The sequence below is a fragment of the Muntiacus reevesi genome, chromosome 7 (genome assembly GCF_963930625.1).
Source record: "Muntiacus reevesi chromosome 7, mMunRee1.1, whole genome shotgun sequence".
NCBI classification, from domain to species: domain Eukaryota; kingdom Metazoa; phylum Chordata; class Mammalia; order Artiodactyla; family Cervidae; genus Muntiacus; species Muntiacus reevesi.
Window position 1 is genome coordinate 41270869 of NC_089255.1, and position 16560 is coordinate 41287428.

The 16560-nt window shown below is 40.0% G+C and overlaps 2 protein-coding genes, 1 non-coding gene and 1 pseudogene across 6 annotated transcripts in view; 2 read left to right on the forward strand and 2 right to left on the reverse strand.

The window, feature by feature from the left end:
• Positions 1–621: 621 nt before the first annotated feature.
• KLHDC2 (kelch domain containing 2) lies at positions 622–15248 on the forward strand. Its single transcript, XM_065940359.1, has 13 exons — positions 622–1054; positions 3855–3934; positions 5599–5716; positions 10982–11097; positions 11383–11464; positions 11628–11711; positions 12231–12311; positions 12389–12447; positions 12857–12966; positions 13369–13441; positions 14475–14562; positions 14655–14707; positions 14939–15248. Exons 1-13 carry the CDS (start codon positions 902–904, stop codon positions 15060–15062), a joined length of 1221 nt encoding a protein of 406 aa, XP_065796431.1. The 5' UTR covers positions 622–901; the 3' UTR covers positions 15063–15248.
• On the forward strand, positions 3431–3553 carry LOC136172791 (small nucleolar RNA SNORA26). Its single transcript, XR_010664127.1, has one exon. It is a non-coding gene; the product is annotated as a small nucleolar RNA SNORA26 (small nucleolar RNA).
• On the reverse strand, positions 10073–10196 carry LOC136172798 (small nucleolar RNA SNORA11; annotated as a pseudogene).
• Positions 13251–16560, reverse strand: part of NEMF (nuclear export mediator factor) — a 50695-nt gene continuing 47385 nt past the window's right edge. For all 4 annotated transcript variants that reach the window (XM_065940355.1, XM_065940354.1, XM_065940353.1 and 1 more), the window contains exon 33: positions 13251–16489. In XM_065940355.1, coding sequence (XP_065796427.1) covers positions 16412–16489 — 78 coding nt within the window. In that variant the 3' untranslated portion in view covers positions 13251–16411. The remainder of the gene's footprint in view (positions 16490–16560) is intronic.

Genomic DNA, 16560 nt, shown 5'->3' on the forward strand with positions numbered 1-16560 from the left:
CTTCTGAAACACTTTTTAAGCACAATTTTCCATCCTCCACTGGGTGGAGGATGCAGCACTGAATTAAAATTTCTGCTGGACCAAAAGAGCTTATCGAGAAGAGACGTCACGATCCGCTCTGCAGGCAAATCGCGGTGGCACGCAGCCCCGGAGCTGCCTCGCGCGACACAGCGGCGCCTCCGCCCGGAAGCCGCCCAGCGATCGCGGCTGCGGCCGCCTGTGACCACGCGTGAGGGTAGAGGTGCCACCCCCATCCAGTGTCCTGGGAAAGAGAGGGCACCGACTCTGGAGACCCTGAAACCTCAAACTTACTAGCTGAGCCATTTGCTACCCCCTTCCGGGCGGTGAATATCCTTCAGTCAAACAAGACCTTCTTGGGAAGAAAGACTTTTTTGCAAGAGTCTGGCTAATTCAGCATCTCCTCGTAATGAAGGGAGGCTCGGAGGTGCTTGGAAGTACCTTTAGCTTTTGGGCCCCGGCCCGGCAGGCGCAGGCGGCGGGAGGACTCGGAGCTGGGGACGCTCAGCGCCAGCCGCACTTCCGGATCCCGGCGAGCGGCGTCAGCGGAACAGGCGGCTCCCAGCGCGGCGTAAACAAGGGCCCTCGGCGGCGAGAAGCGAGCTGGAGGCGGGGCTGACGGGCTGGAGCTGGTATCAGCCCGAGGCGGACCCTTGCCCGCCCTGCTCGCGACCCAGCGCCCTGGCCGCCCCCAGCCCGCAACCCCTCCTCAGGCGGCGAGAGGCCGTCCTCGCAGAGACGGGCCGGGAGGACAGAAGCCCGGGCGGCGGGGCGCGGCCGTAACGCCGAGCCTTTCGCCGCCGCCGTGCGTCTCTTTCTTTTCCTTTGTCTTTTTCTCCTCCGCGGGTGCGGGGATTCTGGTGAACCGAAGTGCAGCCTCAAGATGGCCGATGGCTACGAGGACCTGCGGGAGGACGAGCTCCCAGGGCCGGCCTACGAAGGCTACGAATCCGCGGAGCTCGCCTGCCCCGCCGAGCGCAGCGGCCACGTAGCCGTCAGCGACGGGCGCCACATGTTCGTCTGGGGCGGTTACAAGGTCAGTGGGTCGCGGCGGGCGTCGGCCAGCAGTTACTGGTCGGGGCGGCGGGCCGGGCGGAAAGGGCCAGCGTGACCGCCCCGGGCGCCTCAGGCGCCCCCGCGCCGCGACTCCGCCGGTTGGTTCGTTCTCTTGCGAGTGTGGGAATCTTCCCACGGGTCTCCCCACCCGTCCCAGGGCTCCTGGACTGTTGTCACGCCCGCCTTCTGCTTACAAAGCCTGCTCCCCGCTCCCTGCCCGCGCTTACCCAGCGCGCTCTCAGATGTCCGAGCTTTTTATTTATTTATTTATTTTTATTTATTTTATTTTATTAGTTGGAGGCTAGATACCTCACAACATTTCAGTGTCATACATTGACACGTGTTTGTACTTAAAAGGTTGGGGTGTAAGAAGGGACGGTGTGTGAGGTCACTCTTTATTTGTTATCGGGTCTCCTAGGAGCACACTACCTTACAGAGCCGGGGTCCGGTGCCCGCTGGCCCCGTGGCCCACTTCTGGGGAGACGGCCGCGTAGGGAATAGGCACCGGAATTCCCCAAGGCCGCAAGAATTGGCTTGTTGAAGCTTCCCGCCGGTTCAGGAGTCCCGGCTACCCTGTGCACCTGCCTTCCTAGTGTTGTTCGAATGTTTCGGGGCTATTTTTTCCTTTTGGTTTCAGCTGAGAAAGGGTTGAGATTTTTCACATGAAACTCCTATAAAGAAAATTAATGGAAAATTTGTGTCAATAACCGGGAAAAAAAATCAACAGTAACAACTTTTAACTACAGAATGCAGCCCTTTGACCCTTAGTCATGAACCAGTATGATTAGTTACCAGTTGAGAGCTTGTAGTTGTGTTTCTTCTCTTTTCCTCTGTCTGGAAATCCTGCCCAAGTGCCTCCTATTTAAACCTCCTCACTAGTTCTCTTGCCCTTTTGCTTTTAGAGCTTCTTAATAACACTCCACATTCTAGAATCGTCTTATTTCATTTGCTGGGGGTAGTTTGGATCTGTTCTTACCAGAAATATTTTTAGTCCCTTTTTTAAAAAAAATGATCTGCCTCCGCTCCAATTTGCTAGAAATCTAGTCCTGGACAGCAGTGCCTTCCATAACTTGGAAGCACTAGGTGATTCTGGTAGTAGATTTTAGCTTATGCTACAGTTGATGTGACCATTTTTTGAGATGACTCTAAAAAGATAGCTGGGGAAAAGCTGTCTTGATTACTTCCTTTGGTTCCTTTCTCCTAATCCTAATTAATCTGACATGTTTTCCCCATCCTCCAATGAATAGGTGTTCAGAGGAGGGTATTGGTTAGGAGCAAGGTGGCTGGTACTGGGTGACTTTTATTAAAATGTAAATAATTGCCTTGGAGAAAAATAAAACTTAATCATCAGTAGGAAGAGGGAAGGTGAGGGGAGAAGGGGAGAGAAGAAGGGTTGTGCAGATGGAAGATTCTGAAGGTGAGTTGTGAAGGGCCTGGATGCCCAGGGCTGAGGCGGGGTGGAGAAGCGTGACTAGTGAAGTAAGTTTGTAGTTCTCAAACAGGCTTCCCTCCACATTCTGGCTACAACCCTAAGAGTACCACACACCGGAGGCCCTTGGGAGATTGTTTTAATTTCAGTAAACCTTAGCTTCATACACAGAAGTCAGTTCTCCTCCTCCTGCCAGACGGACGTACTCTGGGTCAACCTGCTATCTTGCTGCCAGCGTTTTTGTTTCCTAAGTGGTGGAGTGGAAAGAGAAATGTTTACATGCCCAGATGTTCTGTTCTGTGTGTTTTTCAAGCTTGTGACTCTGACACCCATTCCTAGTGAACTGCAGCTGTTTACTGAATGTCAACCTTGTCCAGAAGGTGGCCAGGTGGTTCAAAGTCTGGAGGGGTCAGGCAGAGTGGCTGAAGTTGCAGATTCAGAGAAAGGAGGCTGGAATCCTGGCTCCACCATTCCTTGCGGAGTAGCCTTGGGAAGCTTCTCTGAGAAACCAATACCAGCTATTTCTTATGGTTATTGTGAGGATTAAATATAGCACTCCATGGATAGCACTTCGCTGGTTCTGGCATTAGTAAGCTCGATCTGAAGGGAAATGGAGCACAACAAGGAACTTAAGATTTTGTATAAGGACTTGATATTTGCAATTTTGTCCTCTCTGCTTCCTGGTAGAGAATGAATGGGTAAAAGGGAAGAACATCTGGCCTGTTAGTGTGGATCAGGTGCTTTCAAGGTTGAACTTTCTTTAGCCTGCCAACATGACACAGATAATCTCCCATGAGGTCATGTAACTCAGATTTGGTGCGTGGAGTGTTCAGGATAAAGTGGCCTTAGAGATTACCTGGAGATCTCTTAACTTCGTGCATCATTGCAACTGCTGTATCAAGAATTTGAATTGAATCGCCCTTTCCAGTGCCCTTTTAAGGCTGACGCAGTGCCTTAAGAGGCTAACACAGGAGGGTAAAGGAAGTCTTCATAAAACCCAGAGAAGAGATTTTTAGAACTCCTTTCTGGATCCTGTCTGGGGTCACAACTGAACCGGAAGATTTTAAGTCTTAGCACTTACTAAGTATGTGTATAATTAATACCAAAGTCATTAAATTTAAACTTGGGGGAAAAAAAAAGTATTTGAATTGAGGCCTGTCTATATTAAGCATTAGTTTGAGTATGTGGCATGGGGTAGGGAGAACTGTACCTGTCATACAATTGTTAAAACCTGTTTAACTTCTTGTAACTCTCAGTATCTCAAATGAGATAGATGTGAAAAAATATACAATAGTGCCCTTTTAGAATACAAGTTATTTTTTGTATTTGCAACTTTTTGTTGTTGTTTTAGAGTAATCAAGTCAGAGGATTATATGACTTCTATCTGCCTAGAGAAGAACTCTGGATCTACAACATGGAGACTGGAAGATGGTAACTGTGCATATTAAGAGGGGGACTAGAACATCCAAATAAGGTTGCAAACAAAAACATACTCTGTAAAACCCATACTACTGAATAAAAGCACTTTAACTAAAGATGCTAACATAGCTGTATATTTTGAAAACAGTATTCTATTAGTTTAGCTTAGCTTCTAAGCTTAAATACTTTCATATTTCTTCAGTAGTTACTAGATGCTTTTATGACCTTTGAAGAAATTTCTATTCAGAACTGTGTCAAGTATTATAGCAATATTAAAGAGTTAGAAGCTTCAGATCCTGGAATGGAAATACAATAAAAGTTCCATATGTATATTCAATATGTTATGTCTTGTTATGTATTTTGAATGTGAGAAGAATTTCTAGACTGTATTTGCTAGAAATAAAGGTGGTGTTCTATTTTAATGAGTTCTAATATTAAAATTTTTATGCACATTTCTTTGAGCTAGCATGTTTTGCCTTAAAAACAAAATTAAATTTGCCATCCATGCAAACTGGGCTTATTCTGAAAGGACTTTTTGCCAGTTTCATACCAGTAAGTTCTTAGCAGAATTAATGAATTCTCAAAATGTTGGGTTGGCTGGATTTGAGGATGTAGAAAGTAGTTTTCCCCATGGTTTGCTTTATGAAAACTTAGTCTGTTATATATTTTAGCACATTAGAGATCTCAGAAGTAGGAGAATACTAGTTCCACTTGATTTAAGAGTTCAACAGAAAATAAAACAGGATTATTTTTGCATATAGCCAGTGTTAATCTAGCTGTTTAATGATCTTTTTCTAGAGAACTGGACATTTATAATTGTATTCCTTTAATGGGGAAACTTTAATTAAAAAAGAAAATTCAACGTCATAAAGAATTTTTACAAAATCAGCCTATCAAAACTTAAAAATTGGGAATTGCCTAGTGGTCCAGTGGTTAAGACTCCATGCTTCCACTGCAGGGGGCACGGGTTCAGTTCTAGGTCGAGGAACTAAGCTCCGACATGTGCCACAGCACAGCCAGAAACAGACAGACATAAAGCTTAACACAGATGAAGTGATATTAGGAGCAGAAACCCTTGAATGTCATATTAATATTCTGAATCTTAGAATTAACCTTTTGATTCAGATTCACTTTTAGACTTAGAATGAGTTAAAACAGGTAAAGAGCACTCAGAGGAATGGTTGGCCTATAGTAGACACTACCTGAGTGTCTGTAGTATTACATAAGGTTGGAATCAGACTAATTTGAATGGCTAATGGTGACTGAATTAAAAAACACTTATTAATCTGTCAGGACTGAGATATTGAAGTTTTCTTCCTTTGGGTTCTTGGCCCACTCAAAACACAAAAACCATCATTTATGGTCAAGTAACTAGAAAAAGCAAACAATTTAGTTAGAGAAATGTTAAGATGGCTTGCTCCTAGAGTGATATATTACATGTAGACTTTGAGAACCTCCCATGCTGTCACCTTAGTGCCTGCTGGCACAGCCTGTGGAGGGGGCGGAAGGGACAAGTTCATTCTTCTAATTAATTTTAGAGCTAGAAGAGACCTCAGCATGGCTACTCACACCTTATTTTTTCCTTTTATTGTGGGGACAGAATTAGAAGAATGGATACATTGTTGCATTTCTTCTTCTTGGTGAAGTTTATTTACATTCAGTTCTTTCTCTCTCAGGAAAAAAATTAACACTGAGGGTGATGTTCCTCCTTCTATGTCAGGAAGCTGTGCCGTGTGTGTGGACAGGGTGCTGTACTTGTTTGGAGGACACCATTCAAGAGGCAATACAAATAAGGTTAGTGTGTGTAAGGATGGTTTAAGGTAATTTTGTTCTTTTTCAGACCACTTTAGGTTTCTAAGGTTAACCCAGTTTATTCCTGTTCAAGTTCAAAAACATGTGTTCTTGATTGTGATATGTTCTTTGCAGCTACTTATTCTCTTATTAATAAAATGCTGTAGTATTAGATGAATATTAGTAAAGTAAAAACAAGATGCAATTTGGCGGGCGAGGTGGGGTATTGGTGGCTCAGATGGTAAAGAATCTGCCTGCAGTGCAGGAGACTTGGGTTCCATCCCTGGGTTGGGAAGAACCCCTGGAGAAGGGAATGGCTATTCGCTACAGTATTCTTGCCTGGAGAATCCCATGGACAGGAGCCTGGCGGGCTACAGTTCATGGAATTACAGTGAGTTGCACACACCTGAGCAACTAACACACACAGTAAAATTTAACTGGCCACAACTCAAAAAGCTGTAAGGAGAAATTAACACTGACAAAATTTCATATACTAACATTCCTATAATATGGCACCATAAGATACTGTTGTTCAGACTTTTGTCTATGTTTTGCCCAAATAGGAAAAAGGCATGTTTTTCTCAGGCCCGTACAAGACAGATGCAGTCAGAAAGATGCATGTAATAATATACGTTCAGTTAGTTCAGTTGCTCAGTCATGTCCAGATTTTTGAAACCCCGTGGACTGCAGCACGCGAGCCTTCCCTGTCCATCACCAACTCCCAGAATTTCCTCAAACTCATGTACATTGAGTCGGTGATGGCATCCAACCAACTCATCCTCTGTCATCCTCTTCTCTTCCCGCCTTCAGTCATTTTTCCCAGCATCAGGGTCTTTTCCAATGAGTTGGTTCTTCACATCAGGTGGCCAAAGGATTGGAGTTTCAGCTTCAGCATTGATCCTTCCAATGAATATTCAGGACTAATTTCCTTTAGGATGGACTGGTTGGAACTCCTTGCAGTCCAAGGAACTCTCAAGAGTCTTCTCCAACACCACAGTTCAAAAGCATCAATTCTTTGGAACTCAGCTTTCTGTATAGTCCAACTCTCACACCCATACATGACTACTGGAAAAACCGTACTACTAGCTTTGACTAGACGGACCTTTGTTGGCAAAGTAATGTCTGCTTTTTCATATGCTGTCTAGGTTGGTCATAACTTTTCTTCCAAGAAGCACGTGTCTTTTAATTTCCTGGCTGCAGTCACCATCTGTAGTGATTTTGCAGCCCAAAAGATAAAGTCTGTCATTGTTTCCACTGTTTCTCCATCTATTTGCCATGAAGTGATGGGACCATCTGAAAAAGCCAACTTTTTCACTCTCCTCTTTGACTTTCATCAAGAGGCTCTTTAGTTCTTTGCTTTCTTCCGTAAGGGTGGTGTCATCTGCATATCTGAGGTTATTGATATTTCTCCTGGCAATCTTGATTCTAGCTTGTGCTTCTAGCCCAGCGTTTCTCATGATGTACTCTGCATATAAGTTAAATAAGCAGGGTGACAATATTACAACCTTGACATATTCCTTTCCTGATGTGGAACCAGTCTGTTCCATGTCCAGTTCTAACTGTTGCTTCCTGACCTGCATACAGATTTCTCAAGAGGCAGGTCAGGTGGTCTGGTATTCCCATCTCTTTCAGAATTTTCCACTTTGTTGTGATCCACACAGTCAAAGGTTTTGGAAGTCAATAAAGCAAAAGTAGATGTTTTTCTGGAACTCCCTTGCTTTTTCCATGATCTAGCGGATGTTGACAGTTTGATCTCTGGTTCCTCTGCCTTTTCTAAATCCAGCTTGAACATCTGGAAGTTCACAGTTCACGTACTGTTGAAGCCTGGCTTGGAGAATTTTGAGCATTACTTTTCTAGCGTGTGAGATGACTGCAATTGTGCGGTAGTTTGAGCATTCTTTGGCATTGCCTTTCTTTGGGATTGGAATGAAAACTGACCTTTTCCACTCCTGTGGCCACTGCTGAGTTTTCCAAATTTGTTGGCATATTGAGTGCAGCACTTTCACAGCATCATCTTTCAGGATTTGAAATAGCTCAGCTGGAATTCCATCACCTCCGCTAGCTTTGTTCATAGTGATGCTTCCTAAGGCCCACTTGACTTTGAATTCCAGGATGTCTGGTCTAGGTGAGTGATCACACCATCGTGATTATCTTTTTTGTATACTTCTTCTGTGTATTCTTGCCACCTCTTCTTAATATCTTCTGCTTCTGTTAGGTCCATACCATTTCTGTCCTTTATTGAGCCCATCTTTGCATGAAATATTCCCTTGGTATCTCTAATTTTCTTGAATAGATCTCTAGCCTTTCCCATTCTATTGTTTTCCTCTATTTCTTTGCACTGATCACTGAGGAAGGCTTTCTTATCTCTCCTTGCTAATCTTTGGAACCCTGCATTCAAATGGATGTATCTTTCCTTTTCTCCTTTGCCTTTCACTTCTTTTTACAGCTGTTTGTAAGGCCTCCTCAGACAACCAGTTTGCCTTATGCATTTCTTTTTCTTGGGGATTGTCTTGATCCCTGGCTCCTGTACAATGTCATGAGCCTCCGTCCATAGTTCTTCAGGCACTCTTATCAAATCTGATCCCTTGAATCTGTTTGTCACTTCCACTGTATAATCGTAAGGGATTTTACTTAGGTCATACCTGAACGGTCTTGTGGTTTTCTCTACTTTCTCCAGCTGAAGTCTGAATTTGACAATGAGTTCATGATCTGAGCCACAGGCAGCTCCCAGTCTTGTTTTTGCTGACTGTATAGAGCTTCTCCATCTTTGGTTGCAAAGAATATAATCAATCTGATTTTGGTATTGACCATCTGGTGATGTCCATGTGTAGAGTCATCTCTTGGGTTGTTGGAAGAAGGTGTTTGCTATGACCAGTGTGTTCTCTTGGCAAAACTCTATTAGCCTTGGCCCTGCTTCACTCCATACTTCAAGGCCAAATTTGCCTGTTACTCCAGGTGTTTCTTGACTTCCTACTTTTGCATTCCAGTCCCCTATAATGAAAAGGACATCTTTTTTGGGTGTTAGTTCTAAAGGTCTTGTAGGTCTTCATAGAACCGTTCAGCTTCTTCAGCATTACTGGTTGGGGCATAGACTTGGATTACTGTGATATTGAATGGTTTGCCTTGGACACAAACAGATCATTCTGTCATTTTTGAGACTGCATCCCAGTAGTGCATTTTGGACTCTTTTGTTGAGTATGATGGCTACTCCATTTCTTCTAAGGGATTCTTGCCCACAGTAGTAGATACAATGGTCATCTGAGTTAAATTCACCCATTCTAGTCCATTTTAGTTCGCTGATTCCTAAAATGTCACCATTCACTCTTGCTTGTTTGATCTGTTTCAGTGATATATGTAGACACTTTAAAAAAAATTCATTTATTTAGCAACTTAATAAGCACCTTACTTCGAGCACTTGCTTAGACATTGGAGACAGATGAATGATACAGTCCCTACGTCTAGAAGCTCACATTCTAGACGGGACACATATACATAAACAATTTCAGGAGCATAAAGAGAAACAGAATCAGCTCATCGTAATAGCTCAGTAAATATTGTTGAATCTGAAAAAGAATCCTTACCATTGTGTTTGGTAGGACAGAGGAACAGAAAAACAAAAAGTGTTAACCCAAGAGGTGATGCTTGAGTGGAATCACATACTACAATTGGAAGGGGCATTATACAAGATATATAGGTACCAAGATGCAGAGTTACAAGCAGATATGTCTGGTTTATGGAAATGCCAAGTGATTTGGTATAGATGGAGCATGTGGGCTGAACTGGTTCCAGATTTCAAACTGTGCTCCTAGGAACTCTAGGGATTTGGGGGGTGATGCTTTGGGACACCTGTGAGAGAAGTATATAGGGTTAGGCAGGCTTCACATCACCCTTTTCCTCCTTCCTTTTAACAATTGTAGCTCCACCTATTTATTTATTTACAGTTCACCCTAAGGTAAATCACAGTTCACTTTAATTAAATGAATAGTGTTGCATGCTCTTTGGGTTTGGACAAAGTATGACGTATATCCATTATTATAATGTCACACAAAGTATTTCACTACTCATAAAAACTTCTGTACTTTGTGTATACATCTCCTCTCTTCCCCTAAACTCCTGCTAACTATCAGTCTTTTTATTGTCTCCATAGTTTTGCCTTTTCCAGATGGCATGTAGTTGGGATTTATTTTTCTCTTCTTTGCCATCCAAAGAAAAGCCTTTATGACACCCCTCATGGCTCACCCACGCATCGGTCTGACGCGCTCTGAGTGGTGAACTCCCCACTAAATGCTGTAGCTTTTCCTTCGTGCTGGGCCCTGTCACACTGGTCCTGCCCAGCAGCACGTGGAGGTGCAGGGGAGCATGTGTTTTCTGTTTCTTCATAGGACGGCCACAAGTTTTGCCCCTTCTCACAGAGAACCCAGATTTTTGTTGGGTATGTTGTAAACAGAGAAGCCATTTCTTCAGGTTCTTATTTTTATATTTAGGCGTTTGCTTAAGATTTTGTTGGAAGAAAGGGTTTTGTGCCTAAAAGGTTTTGTGACGCACTGCTGTAGGCTGTAGTTGAGCCTTTTATTTTTCAGGGTCAAAGGGGAGAAAACTAACTTTGACACAACATGAGGAAACTTGGGGGAAAGACTAGTTGTGGCTTTAGTAAAGGGGAATGGTCAGAGAAATGGTTAATAGTTAAATGAGTAGGGTTGAGGAAAAGAAGCTTTAGAAGCCTAAAAAAAAAGAAGTTAAAAAAAAAAAGTTAACTTATTGACTATTTAAATGTAAGTACCTGGATGTGAACCCTCTGAAAGACAAATGAATACTTAATCTTTTAAGATTTATCCTTAGCTCCTAGAGTTAAGTGGGCACTTAAGACATGTTTGTTAAATTGAATTTGAATATGAATTGCTAAGTTTGATTTTTTTTGGTAATACCATCCCAATATACATAAATTAGATCAGTACAATTCAAAGTGCCTATCTCAGGCAAAGAATGTAGTAAATTAACACACTTTGTAATCCTTCAGCCAAAAAGTGGTATGGGGGAAAAAAATAGGCTGAACACAAACAAGGTGCACAGTGACTTAGGTAATTTACATTCTGGCAGAAATTTCTTATCTAGACTCAGACTAGGTAACATTTTGCAGACTGGCAGCCAGTTTGCAATTATACTTTTAGTAGTACTGAATTAGACATTCTTATTAGCGTAAGTGCAATAACATTAAATGGCATGGTTGAATTTCCTTCATGTAACAAAATCTAACATTGCTTCTGGCAGTTCTACATGCTGGATTCAAGGTCCACGGATCGAGTATTACACTGGGAAAGAATTGACTGCCAAGGAGTTCCTCCATCATCAAAGGACAAACTCGGTGTCTGGGTATATAAAAACAAGTGAGTCAACAGCTTTTATGTGGAAAGTACTTTGCCATTCATGTATCCTTCGCTAATAACCATTGTAATCATGTAACACGCCTCTGAAGGCCCATGAAGATTAAGTAAATTAACGGCAAAGCACCTAAGACATCGTTGTTAGCCATATTAGCCATTATTATTTGAATAAGTATTTTTATATACTCAAGTGTGCTTTCTCAGCTCATGGAATATTACAAAACAAAAAAAATCTCTTGTATCCTATGGATGTTTGAATTTTTAATGTCTTGGTTTTTTATCAAACAGGTTAATATTTTTTGGAGGGTATGGATATTTACCTGAAGATAAAGTATTGGGAACTTTTGAATTTGATGAAACATCTTTTTGGGTAAATGAAGTTTCGTATTTGCATATGTGGCCTACTTAGTCTGTTGAAATAATATACTTCGTTTGCTATTAGCTTTGTTCATTTTGCCCTGTTAATAAGCCAAAGGTTGTTTTACAAACATCATTTGTGAAAACTAACTCAGATTCTTTCTTACTTTCTGTAGAATTCAAGTCATCCAAGAGGATGGAATGATCATGTACATATTTTAGACACTGAAACGTTTATCTGGAGCCAGCCTATAACTACTGTGAGTTACTAAAGAATAATGAATTGATTATTAAAGCAAAGCTGCTTCAACGGGAAGGGCAGTTGGCAAGTGGTGTAAAATTGACAGCTCATTATTCTCCAAGGAGTCTAAAACTAAAAAGTTAATGAATGTATAGACTAGCCCAGTATCTGTCATCTAATAGCTGTTAAAAGTGGTATTGTCTGTAATTAAGTAAATGACCTAGTGCTGGATTGGGATTTAAATTACTCAAATGTTAGATGTCTTTTTCCTCTGACACGGTGTCATATAATGTGCTAGCTTTTATTTTAAAAGAAAAGTAAAGCAAGTAAGCATTCTATTAACTAGCCCATTCAGTAATGTTTCTCAAAAGCTCCCAGTTTTGGTAGTCAGCCTTCAGTACTGCTGTTTATTACAAGTTTGCACTTGCAGCTTAAGAGCTCAAGTGTCCTGCACATTCTATCCCACCTCCAGAAAAGACTTCTTTCTGGTATTTATAAACAGTTCACTTATTCATTGAATTGTTTTTATGACCACTAGGGTAAACCACCTTCACCTCGTGCTGCCCATGCCTGTGCAGCTGTTGGAAACAAAGGCTTTGTGTTTGGAGGCAGATACCGAGTGAGTATATTAAACAGTTTCAAAGATGTGCTTTTCAATTACTCAGAAAGATAACTGGTTAATTTATCCTTTTTTAGGATGCTAGAATGAATGACCTTCACTATCTTAATCTGGATACATGGGAGTGGAATGAACTGTAGGTATCATTTAGATAATTATTTAGGAAAGTTTTTCAAAAAAATTCCAGTGGATTTTCCCCTCACTCTCTATTATTAGTACATAATATAACTGCTTTCCTTTTCTGTAACAATGAATTTAAGTAAACATGATCACTAAATCCTTAGGGAATCTTTAAATTTTAAGTTCTCATAACTGTATGTCTAGCACATATCATGTGCTCAGTGTTTGTTGAAAAGATCTAAAGTTGACCCTCCTTCCAAGGAAATAGTTCATTGAAAAGCGTGTAGTTGTTAATATCAAGAAGCCTTTTTTAAAGTCTCTTCAAAATTCCATATAAAATTTTAAAGAAAACTTCAGTATTTTTCTGCTTTAAATACAGTCGTGTCTTTTAAATGCAGATATTGTAACTTAGCTATCATTTTCAGAATTCCACAAGGCATATGCCCAGTTGGCCGATCTTGGCACTCACTAACACCAGTTTCTTCAGATCATCTCTTTCTCTTTGGAGGATTTACCACTGATAAACAGCCACTAAGTAAGTACTTTTAAAATATTTTAAAAAGTTATTATATGTCATTCATAAGTAAAATATAAATAGCTGGAAAAAATCAGTATTTTAGGTGTATCAGAGGGCTATAGAGATAGTTAGAAGGTTTGGTATTAATTTTGATCCTATAATATACATAGAATTGTTTTCATATGACACATCTATCTGTCCAGTTTTTTAAAAAAAGTTACCTAGAGCTCTTTGCCGTGCTCAATGGCTGTAACATGAAAAGGGCTTACATGCCTAACTGCAGGGGAAAAAAGGAAATATACTTTCTGTATCTACTCAAAATCTGATTTATTATTGTTTTTACTAAAGCTGCACTCTTTAAATATCAGTGTCACATTGACAGAATAACACACTTCATGCTTTTTTCTTTGCTTTAATCAGGTGATGCCTGGACATACTGCATCAGTAAAAATGAATGGATACAGTTTAATCACCCCCATACTGAAAAACCAAGGTATGAACTATTTAAAAGGTAGTTCTTATGTTCAGTTAGGTCCTTAGAGATGTATAAGACTGGTAATGAATGAGAAAATTCAGTTGGCCGTATTCACTTCCTCATAAAAACCCTAGCATTCATTAAGGTTTAACATCATACCTTTTGAAAGAAAACCAATGTTCTTAGTATTAGTACTTTCTTTTTCATCATCTGTGCATGAAAAACAGGGCTGGATTTTGCTTTTTGCTTCATCAGAATACTGGCATCGTTAAAATTTATACTAAAGCTCCTTACCAGAGTAGAACTGTTTCTAGATTTGTCATTTGAAAAAGGAACTTCTGGTTCTCTTCTAGGAGAGAATTCAAAACCCTGAAGAATGTTTGAGGGTGAGGGAATCAAGAACTTTCAATCAAATGTACAGTTACACTGTATAACAAATATTAGGAAGTTGAATTGTCCAAAAAGAGCCTGTTAGAACACTGCTACTTTTCTTATCTCAGAATTGTTACAGAGACTGCTAAAAGGAAATGATATAGTCAGAATTGGTGTTCAAAGCACATTTGTATAATGTTAGCTTGCATTTTTGTCCATGCCTCTAACCTAAGTAGTATAGTCATGCCACTAGGATGCCTTTTGGCACAAATACTCTTTCCAGAGAGTCAGGCCTGAAGATGCTGTTTACTCAGGAAGAGTAAAACATTCCTCAGATGTTTTGTGTAAGGACAACTGACCTTGACTATGAAAAGAAGGAGAGGGCATATACCACTCATCTCCCAAAGACTTTTATTGCTCATAAAAACTTAAGAGAACAGATTGTTCAGTTCAGACTCCTCATTGCATAAATTAGGAATGGACCAGAGAGATAATGATATCCAGATAAAAGACATTGATTTTTCTAGCTTTTTGTACTTTTCCTTGAGATAACTGTGTCTCAATTTTATGTTTTGGTCTGTGCTAAAGAAAGTCTTTATTTCATCATCTCTAGTCTCTAGTGTAAATTATCAATTTGGTCTTTGGGGTGACTTCAAACAAGTTCTTGTTTTAAATGTAGATTATGGCATACAGCTTGTGCCAGTGATGAAGGAGAAGTAATTGTGTTTGGAGGGTGTGCCAATAACCTTCTTGTCCATCACAGAGCTGTAAGTACACCACCCTTTATTAAAGGACACTTCGTATTATTGCTGCAACTTTCTTGTTAAGTACTTTTAATGTATTCTTGTCTATTTTTCAGGCACACAGTAATGAAATACTTATATTTTCAGTTCAACCAAAATCTCTTGTAAGGTAAGTAACTTTTTACTTGGTACATATTTCAAATTGTTTCTTAAACACTTTAAATTAGTGTTCTTGAAAAAATAGGTTTATGGATAATTTAAGGGCAATAATAAACTTTCATTGATAAAACTATCCAGTTCCTGTGAAAATCTTTAAAGTGCTTTTTCTTTTTTGGTAGTTTTTCAAGTGAATATACTTCTAAACAGTAAAGTGAAATTATTTTTCTTTGTCCACTTCCAGGCTAAGTTTAGAAGCTGTCATCTGCTTTAAAGAAATGTTAGCCAACTCATGGAACTGCCTTCCAAAACACTTACTTCACAGTGTTAATCAGAGGTTTGGTAGTAACAACACTTCTGGATCTTAAGGCTTCATAGATAATGCCTCTGATCACTTGCATGGACAGCAATTCTGTAAACATCAGAGTGAAATCACTTGTATAATTATATACACTGTTGTAGTTTGCAGCTTTTTAGTTTTAATGTGCATGTGAATGGCCTAGAGACCCTATTTTTGTGTCTAAAGTTTACAATAAATGTATTTAACAGCAGAAGTTAACAGTTGGGCTTTTTACCAAAGGAATGATTATTTCCTATTTGGTAACATCAGGGTCTATATCTGTAGAAACATTGTATTAATTATTCCTACCACTATCAAAATGGTCAAGTTACTTTCTAAAGACATTTATATTTTAGCTGTTTCTTTAATGGCATGTGTAGTCTATTATGTTGAATTTAAAACAGTAGGCTACATAAAGTGGTTGTTGATAGGACTACGCTGGTGAAAGAAACCTTGGAAGGACCAACGGTCATCCAGTCCTTGACCCCAGTGCTTTGGTGTAAGGGCCGGGGCAAGCGGAGTTGCTCATGTTGACTCGAGGCAGCCTGTTGAATTGTTTTAAAATCAACAGCTTTTATAGCTCGTAAAGAATGGAAATAATGTATGACTTTATTCTCCATTGTTAGGAGACAGAAGAAAAAAGCTGGGTCAGGAGTCTTTAGTGGTAAACCTCAAAGTGCACTTATAATATTATAGGTTAAGATACTCTTAGGTTAAGATCAGTAACATGCTACTGATAATTACTAGAGGTGGAAAATAAAATGACACAGAGCTGAATGAGATTACAAGAAAGAAATTAAGATGAAAAGTAATAGTATTATATAAATGCGTGGAAGTTATCAACACCAAGTTCTTCTAGGTGTTATCTTAAGCCAAGTCATGGGAATGATTTGTATTTAAAATCTAGTCTAATATGAGTAAAGGCAGAAGAAGTCTACTTCCTCAAGACTTATTAAATGTATAACCACCCCAGCCCCCACCAGGAAAAACAAAACTTGCGATTGGCCTGTAATAGATATATTAGATGTTATGTACAGTAGACTACTATGTCAGTAGTCTAACCAGTTGAGCCACTTCACTATTCCATTTCTTTACAACATGAAATGAATACTATTAACCTTCCAAATTTCAAGAAAATGTAGAATAATTGCAGTTGTTTACAATTAGCATTTGCTGTCCACAAATATTTTAGGAAACCCTATCATAGTGTTTCCTCTCTATAAAATTGGGAAAAAACCAAGTCATTTTGGTGAATACAGCAAGGCAATGTTAGTTCACTTTTAAATGCGGAAGTCTTGTTACATGATGTTTTCATCTCTGAACTTCCAAAAGGCTATAAAACTGACTCTTCTCGAATATTTTAGGATTTCATTTCAGCTATTTTCTTTTTACATTCAGAAGATTGGGTGCAGACACTTTCACTTTGCCAGGAATGTTTCTTGATAAATCCGTGTCCTAAAACAAAAACAAAAACAAAAAAAAGGTTGAATATTTTCACAATCACATTTTTATGATCTTTCTATGTC

Coding starts and splice junctions, on each gene's coding strand:
- KLHDC2 (XM_065940359.1), top strand. CDS start 902: ATGGCCGATGGCTACGAGGACCTGCGGGAGGACGAGCTCCCAGGGCCG. Junction 1,055..3,854: donor TCGTCTGGGGCGGTTACAAG/GTCAGTGGGTCG, acceptor TTGTTGTTTTAG/AGTAATCAAGTCAGAGGATT. Junction 13,442..14,474: donor CCCCATACTGAAAAACCAAG/GTATGAACTATT, acceptor TTTTAAATGTAG/ATTATGGCATACAGCTTGTG.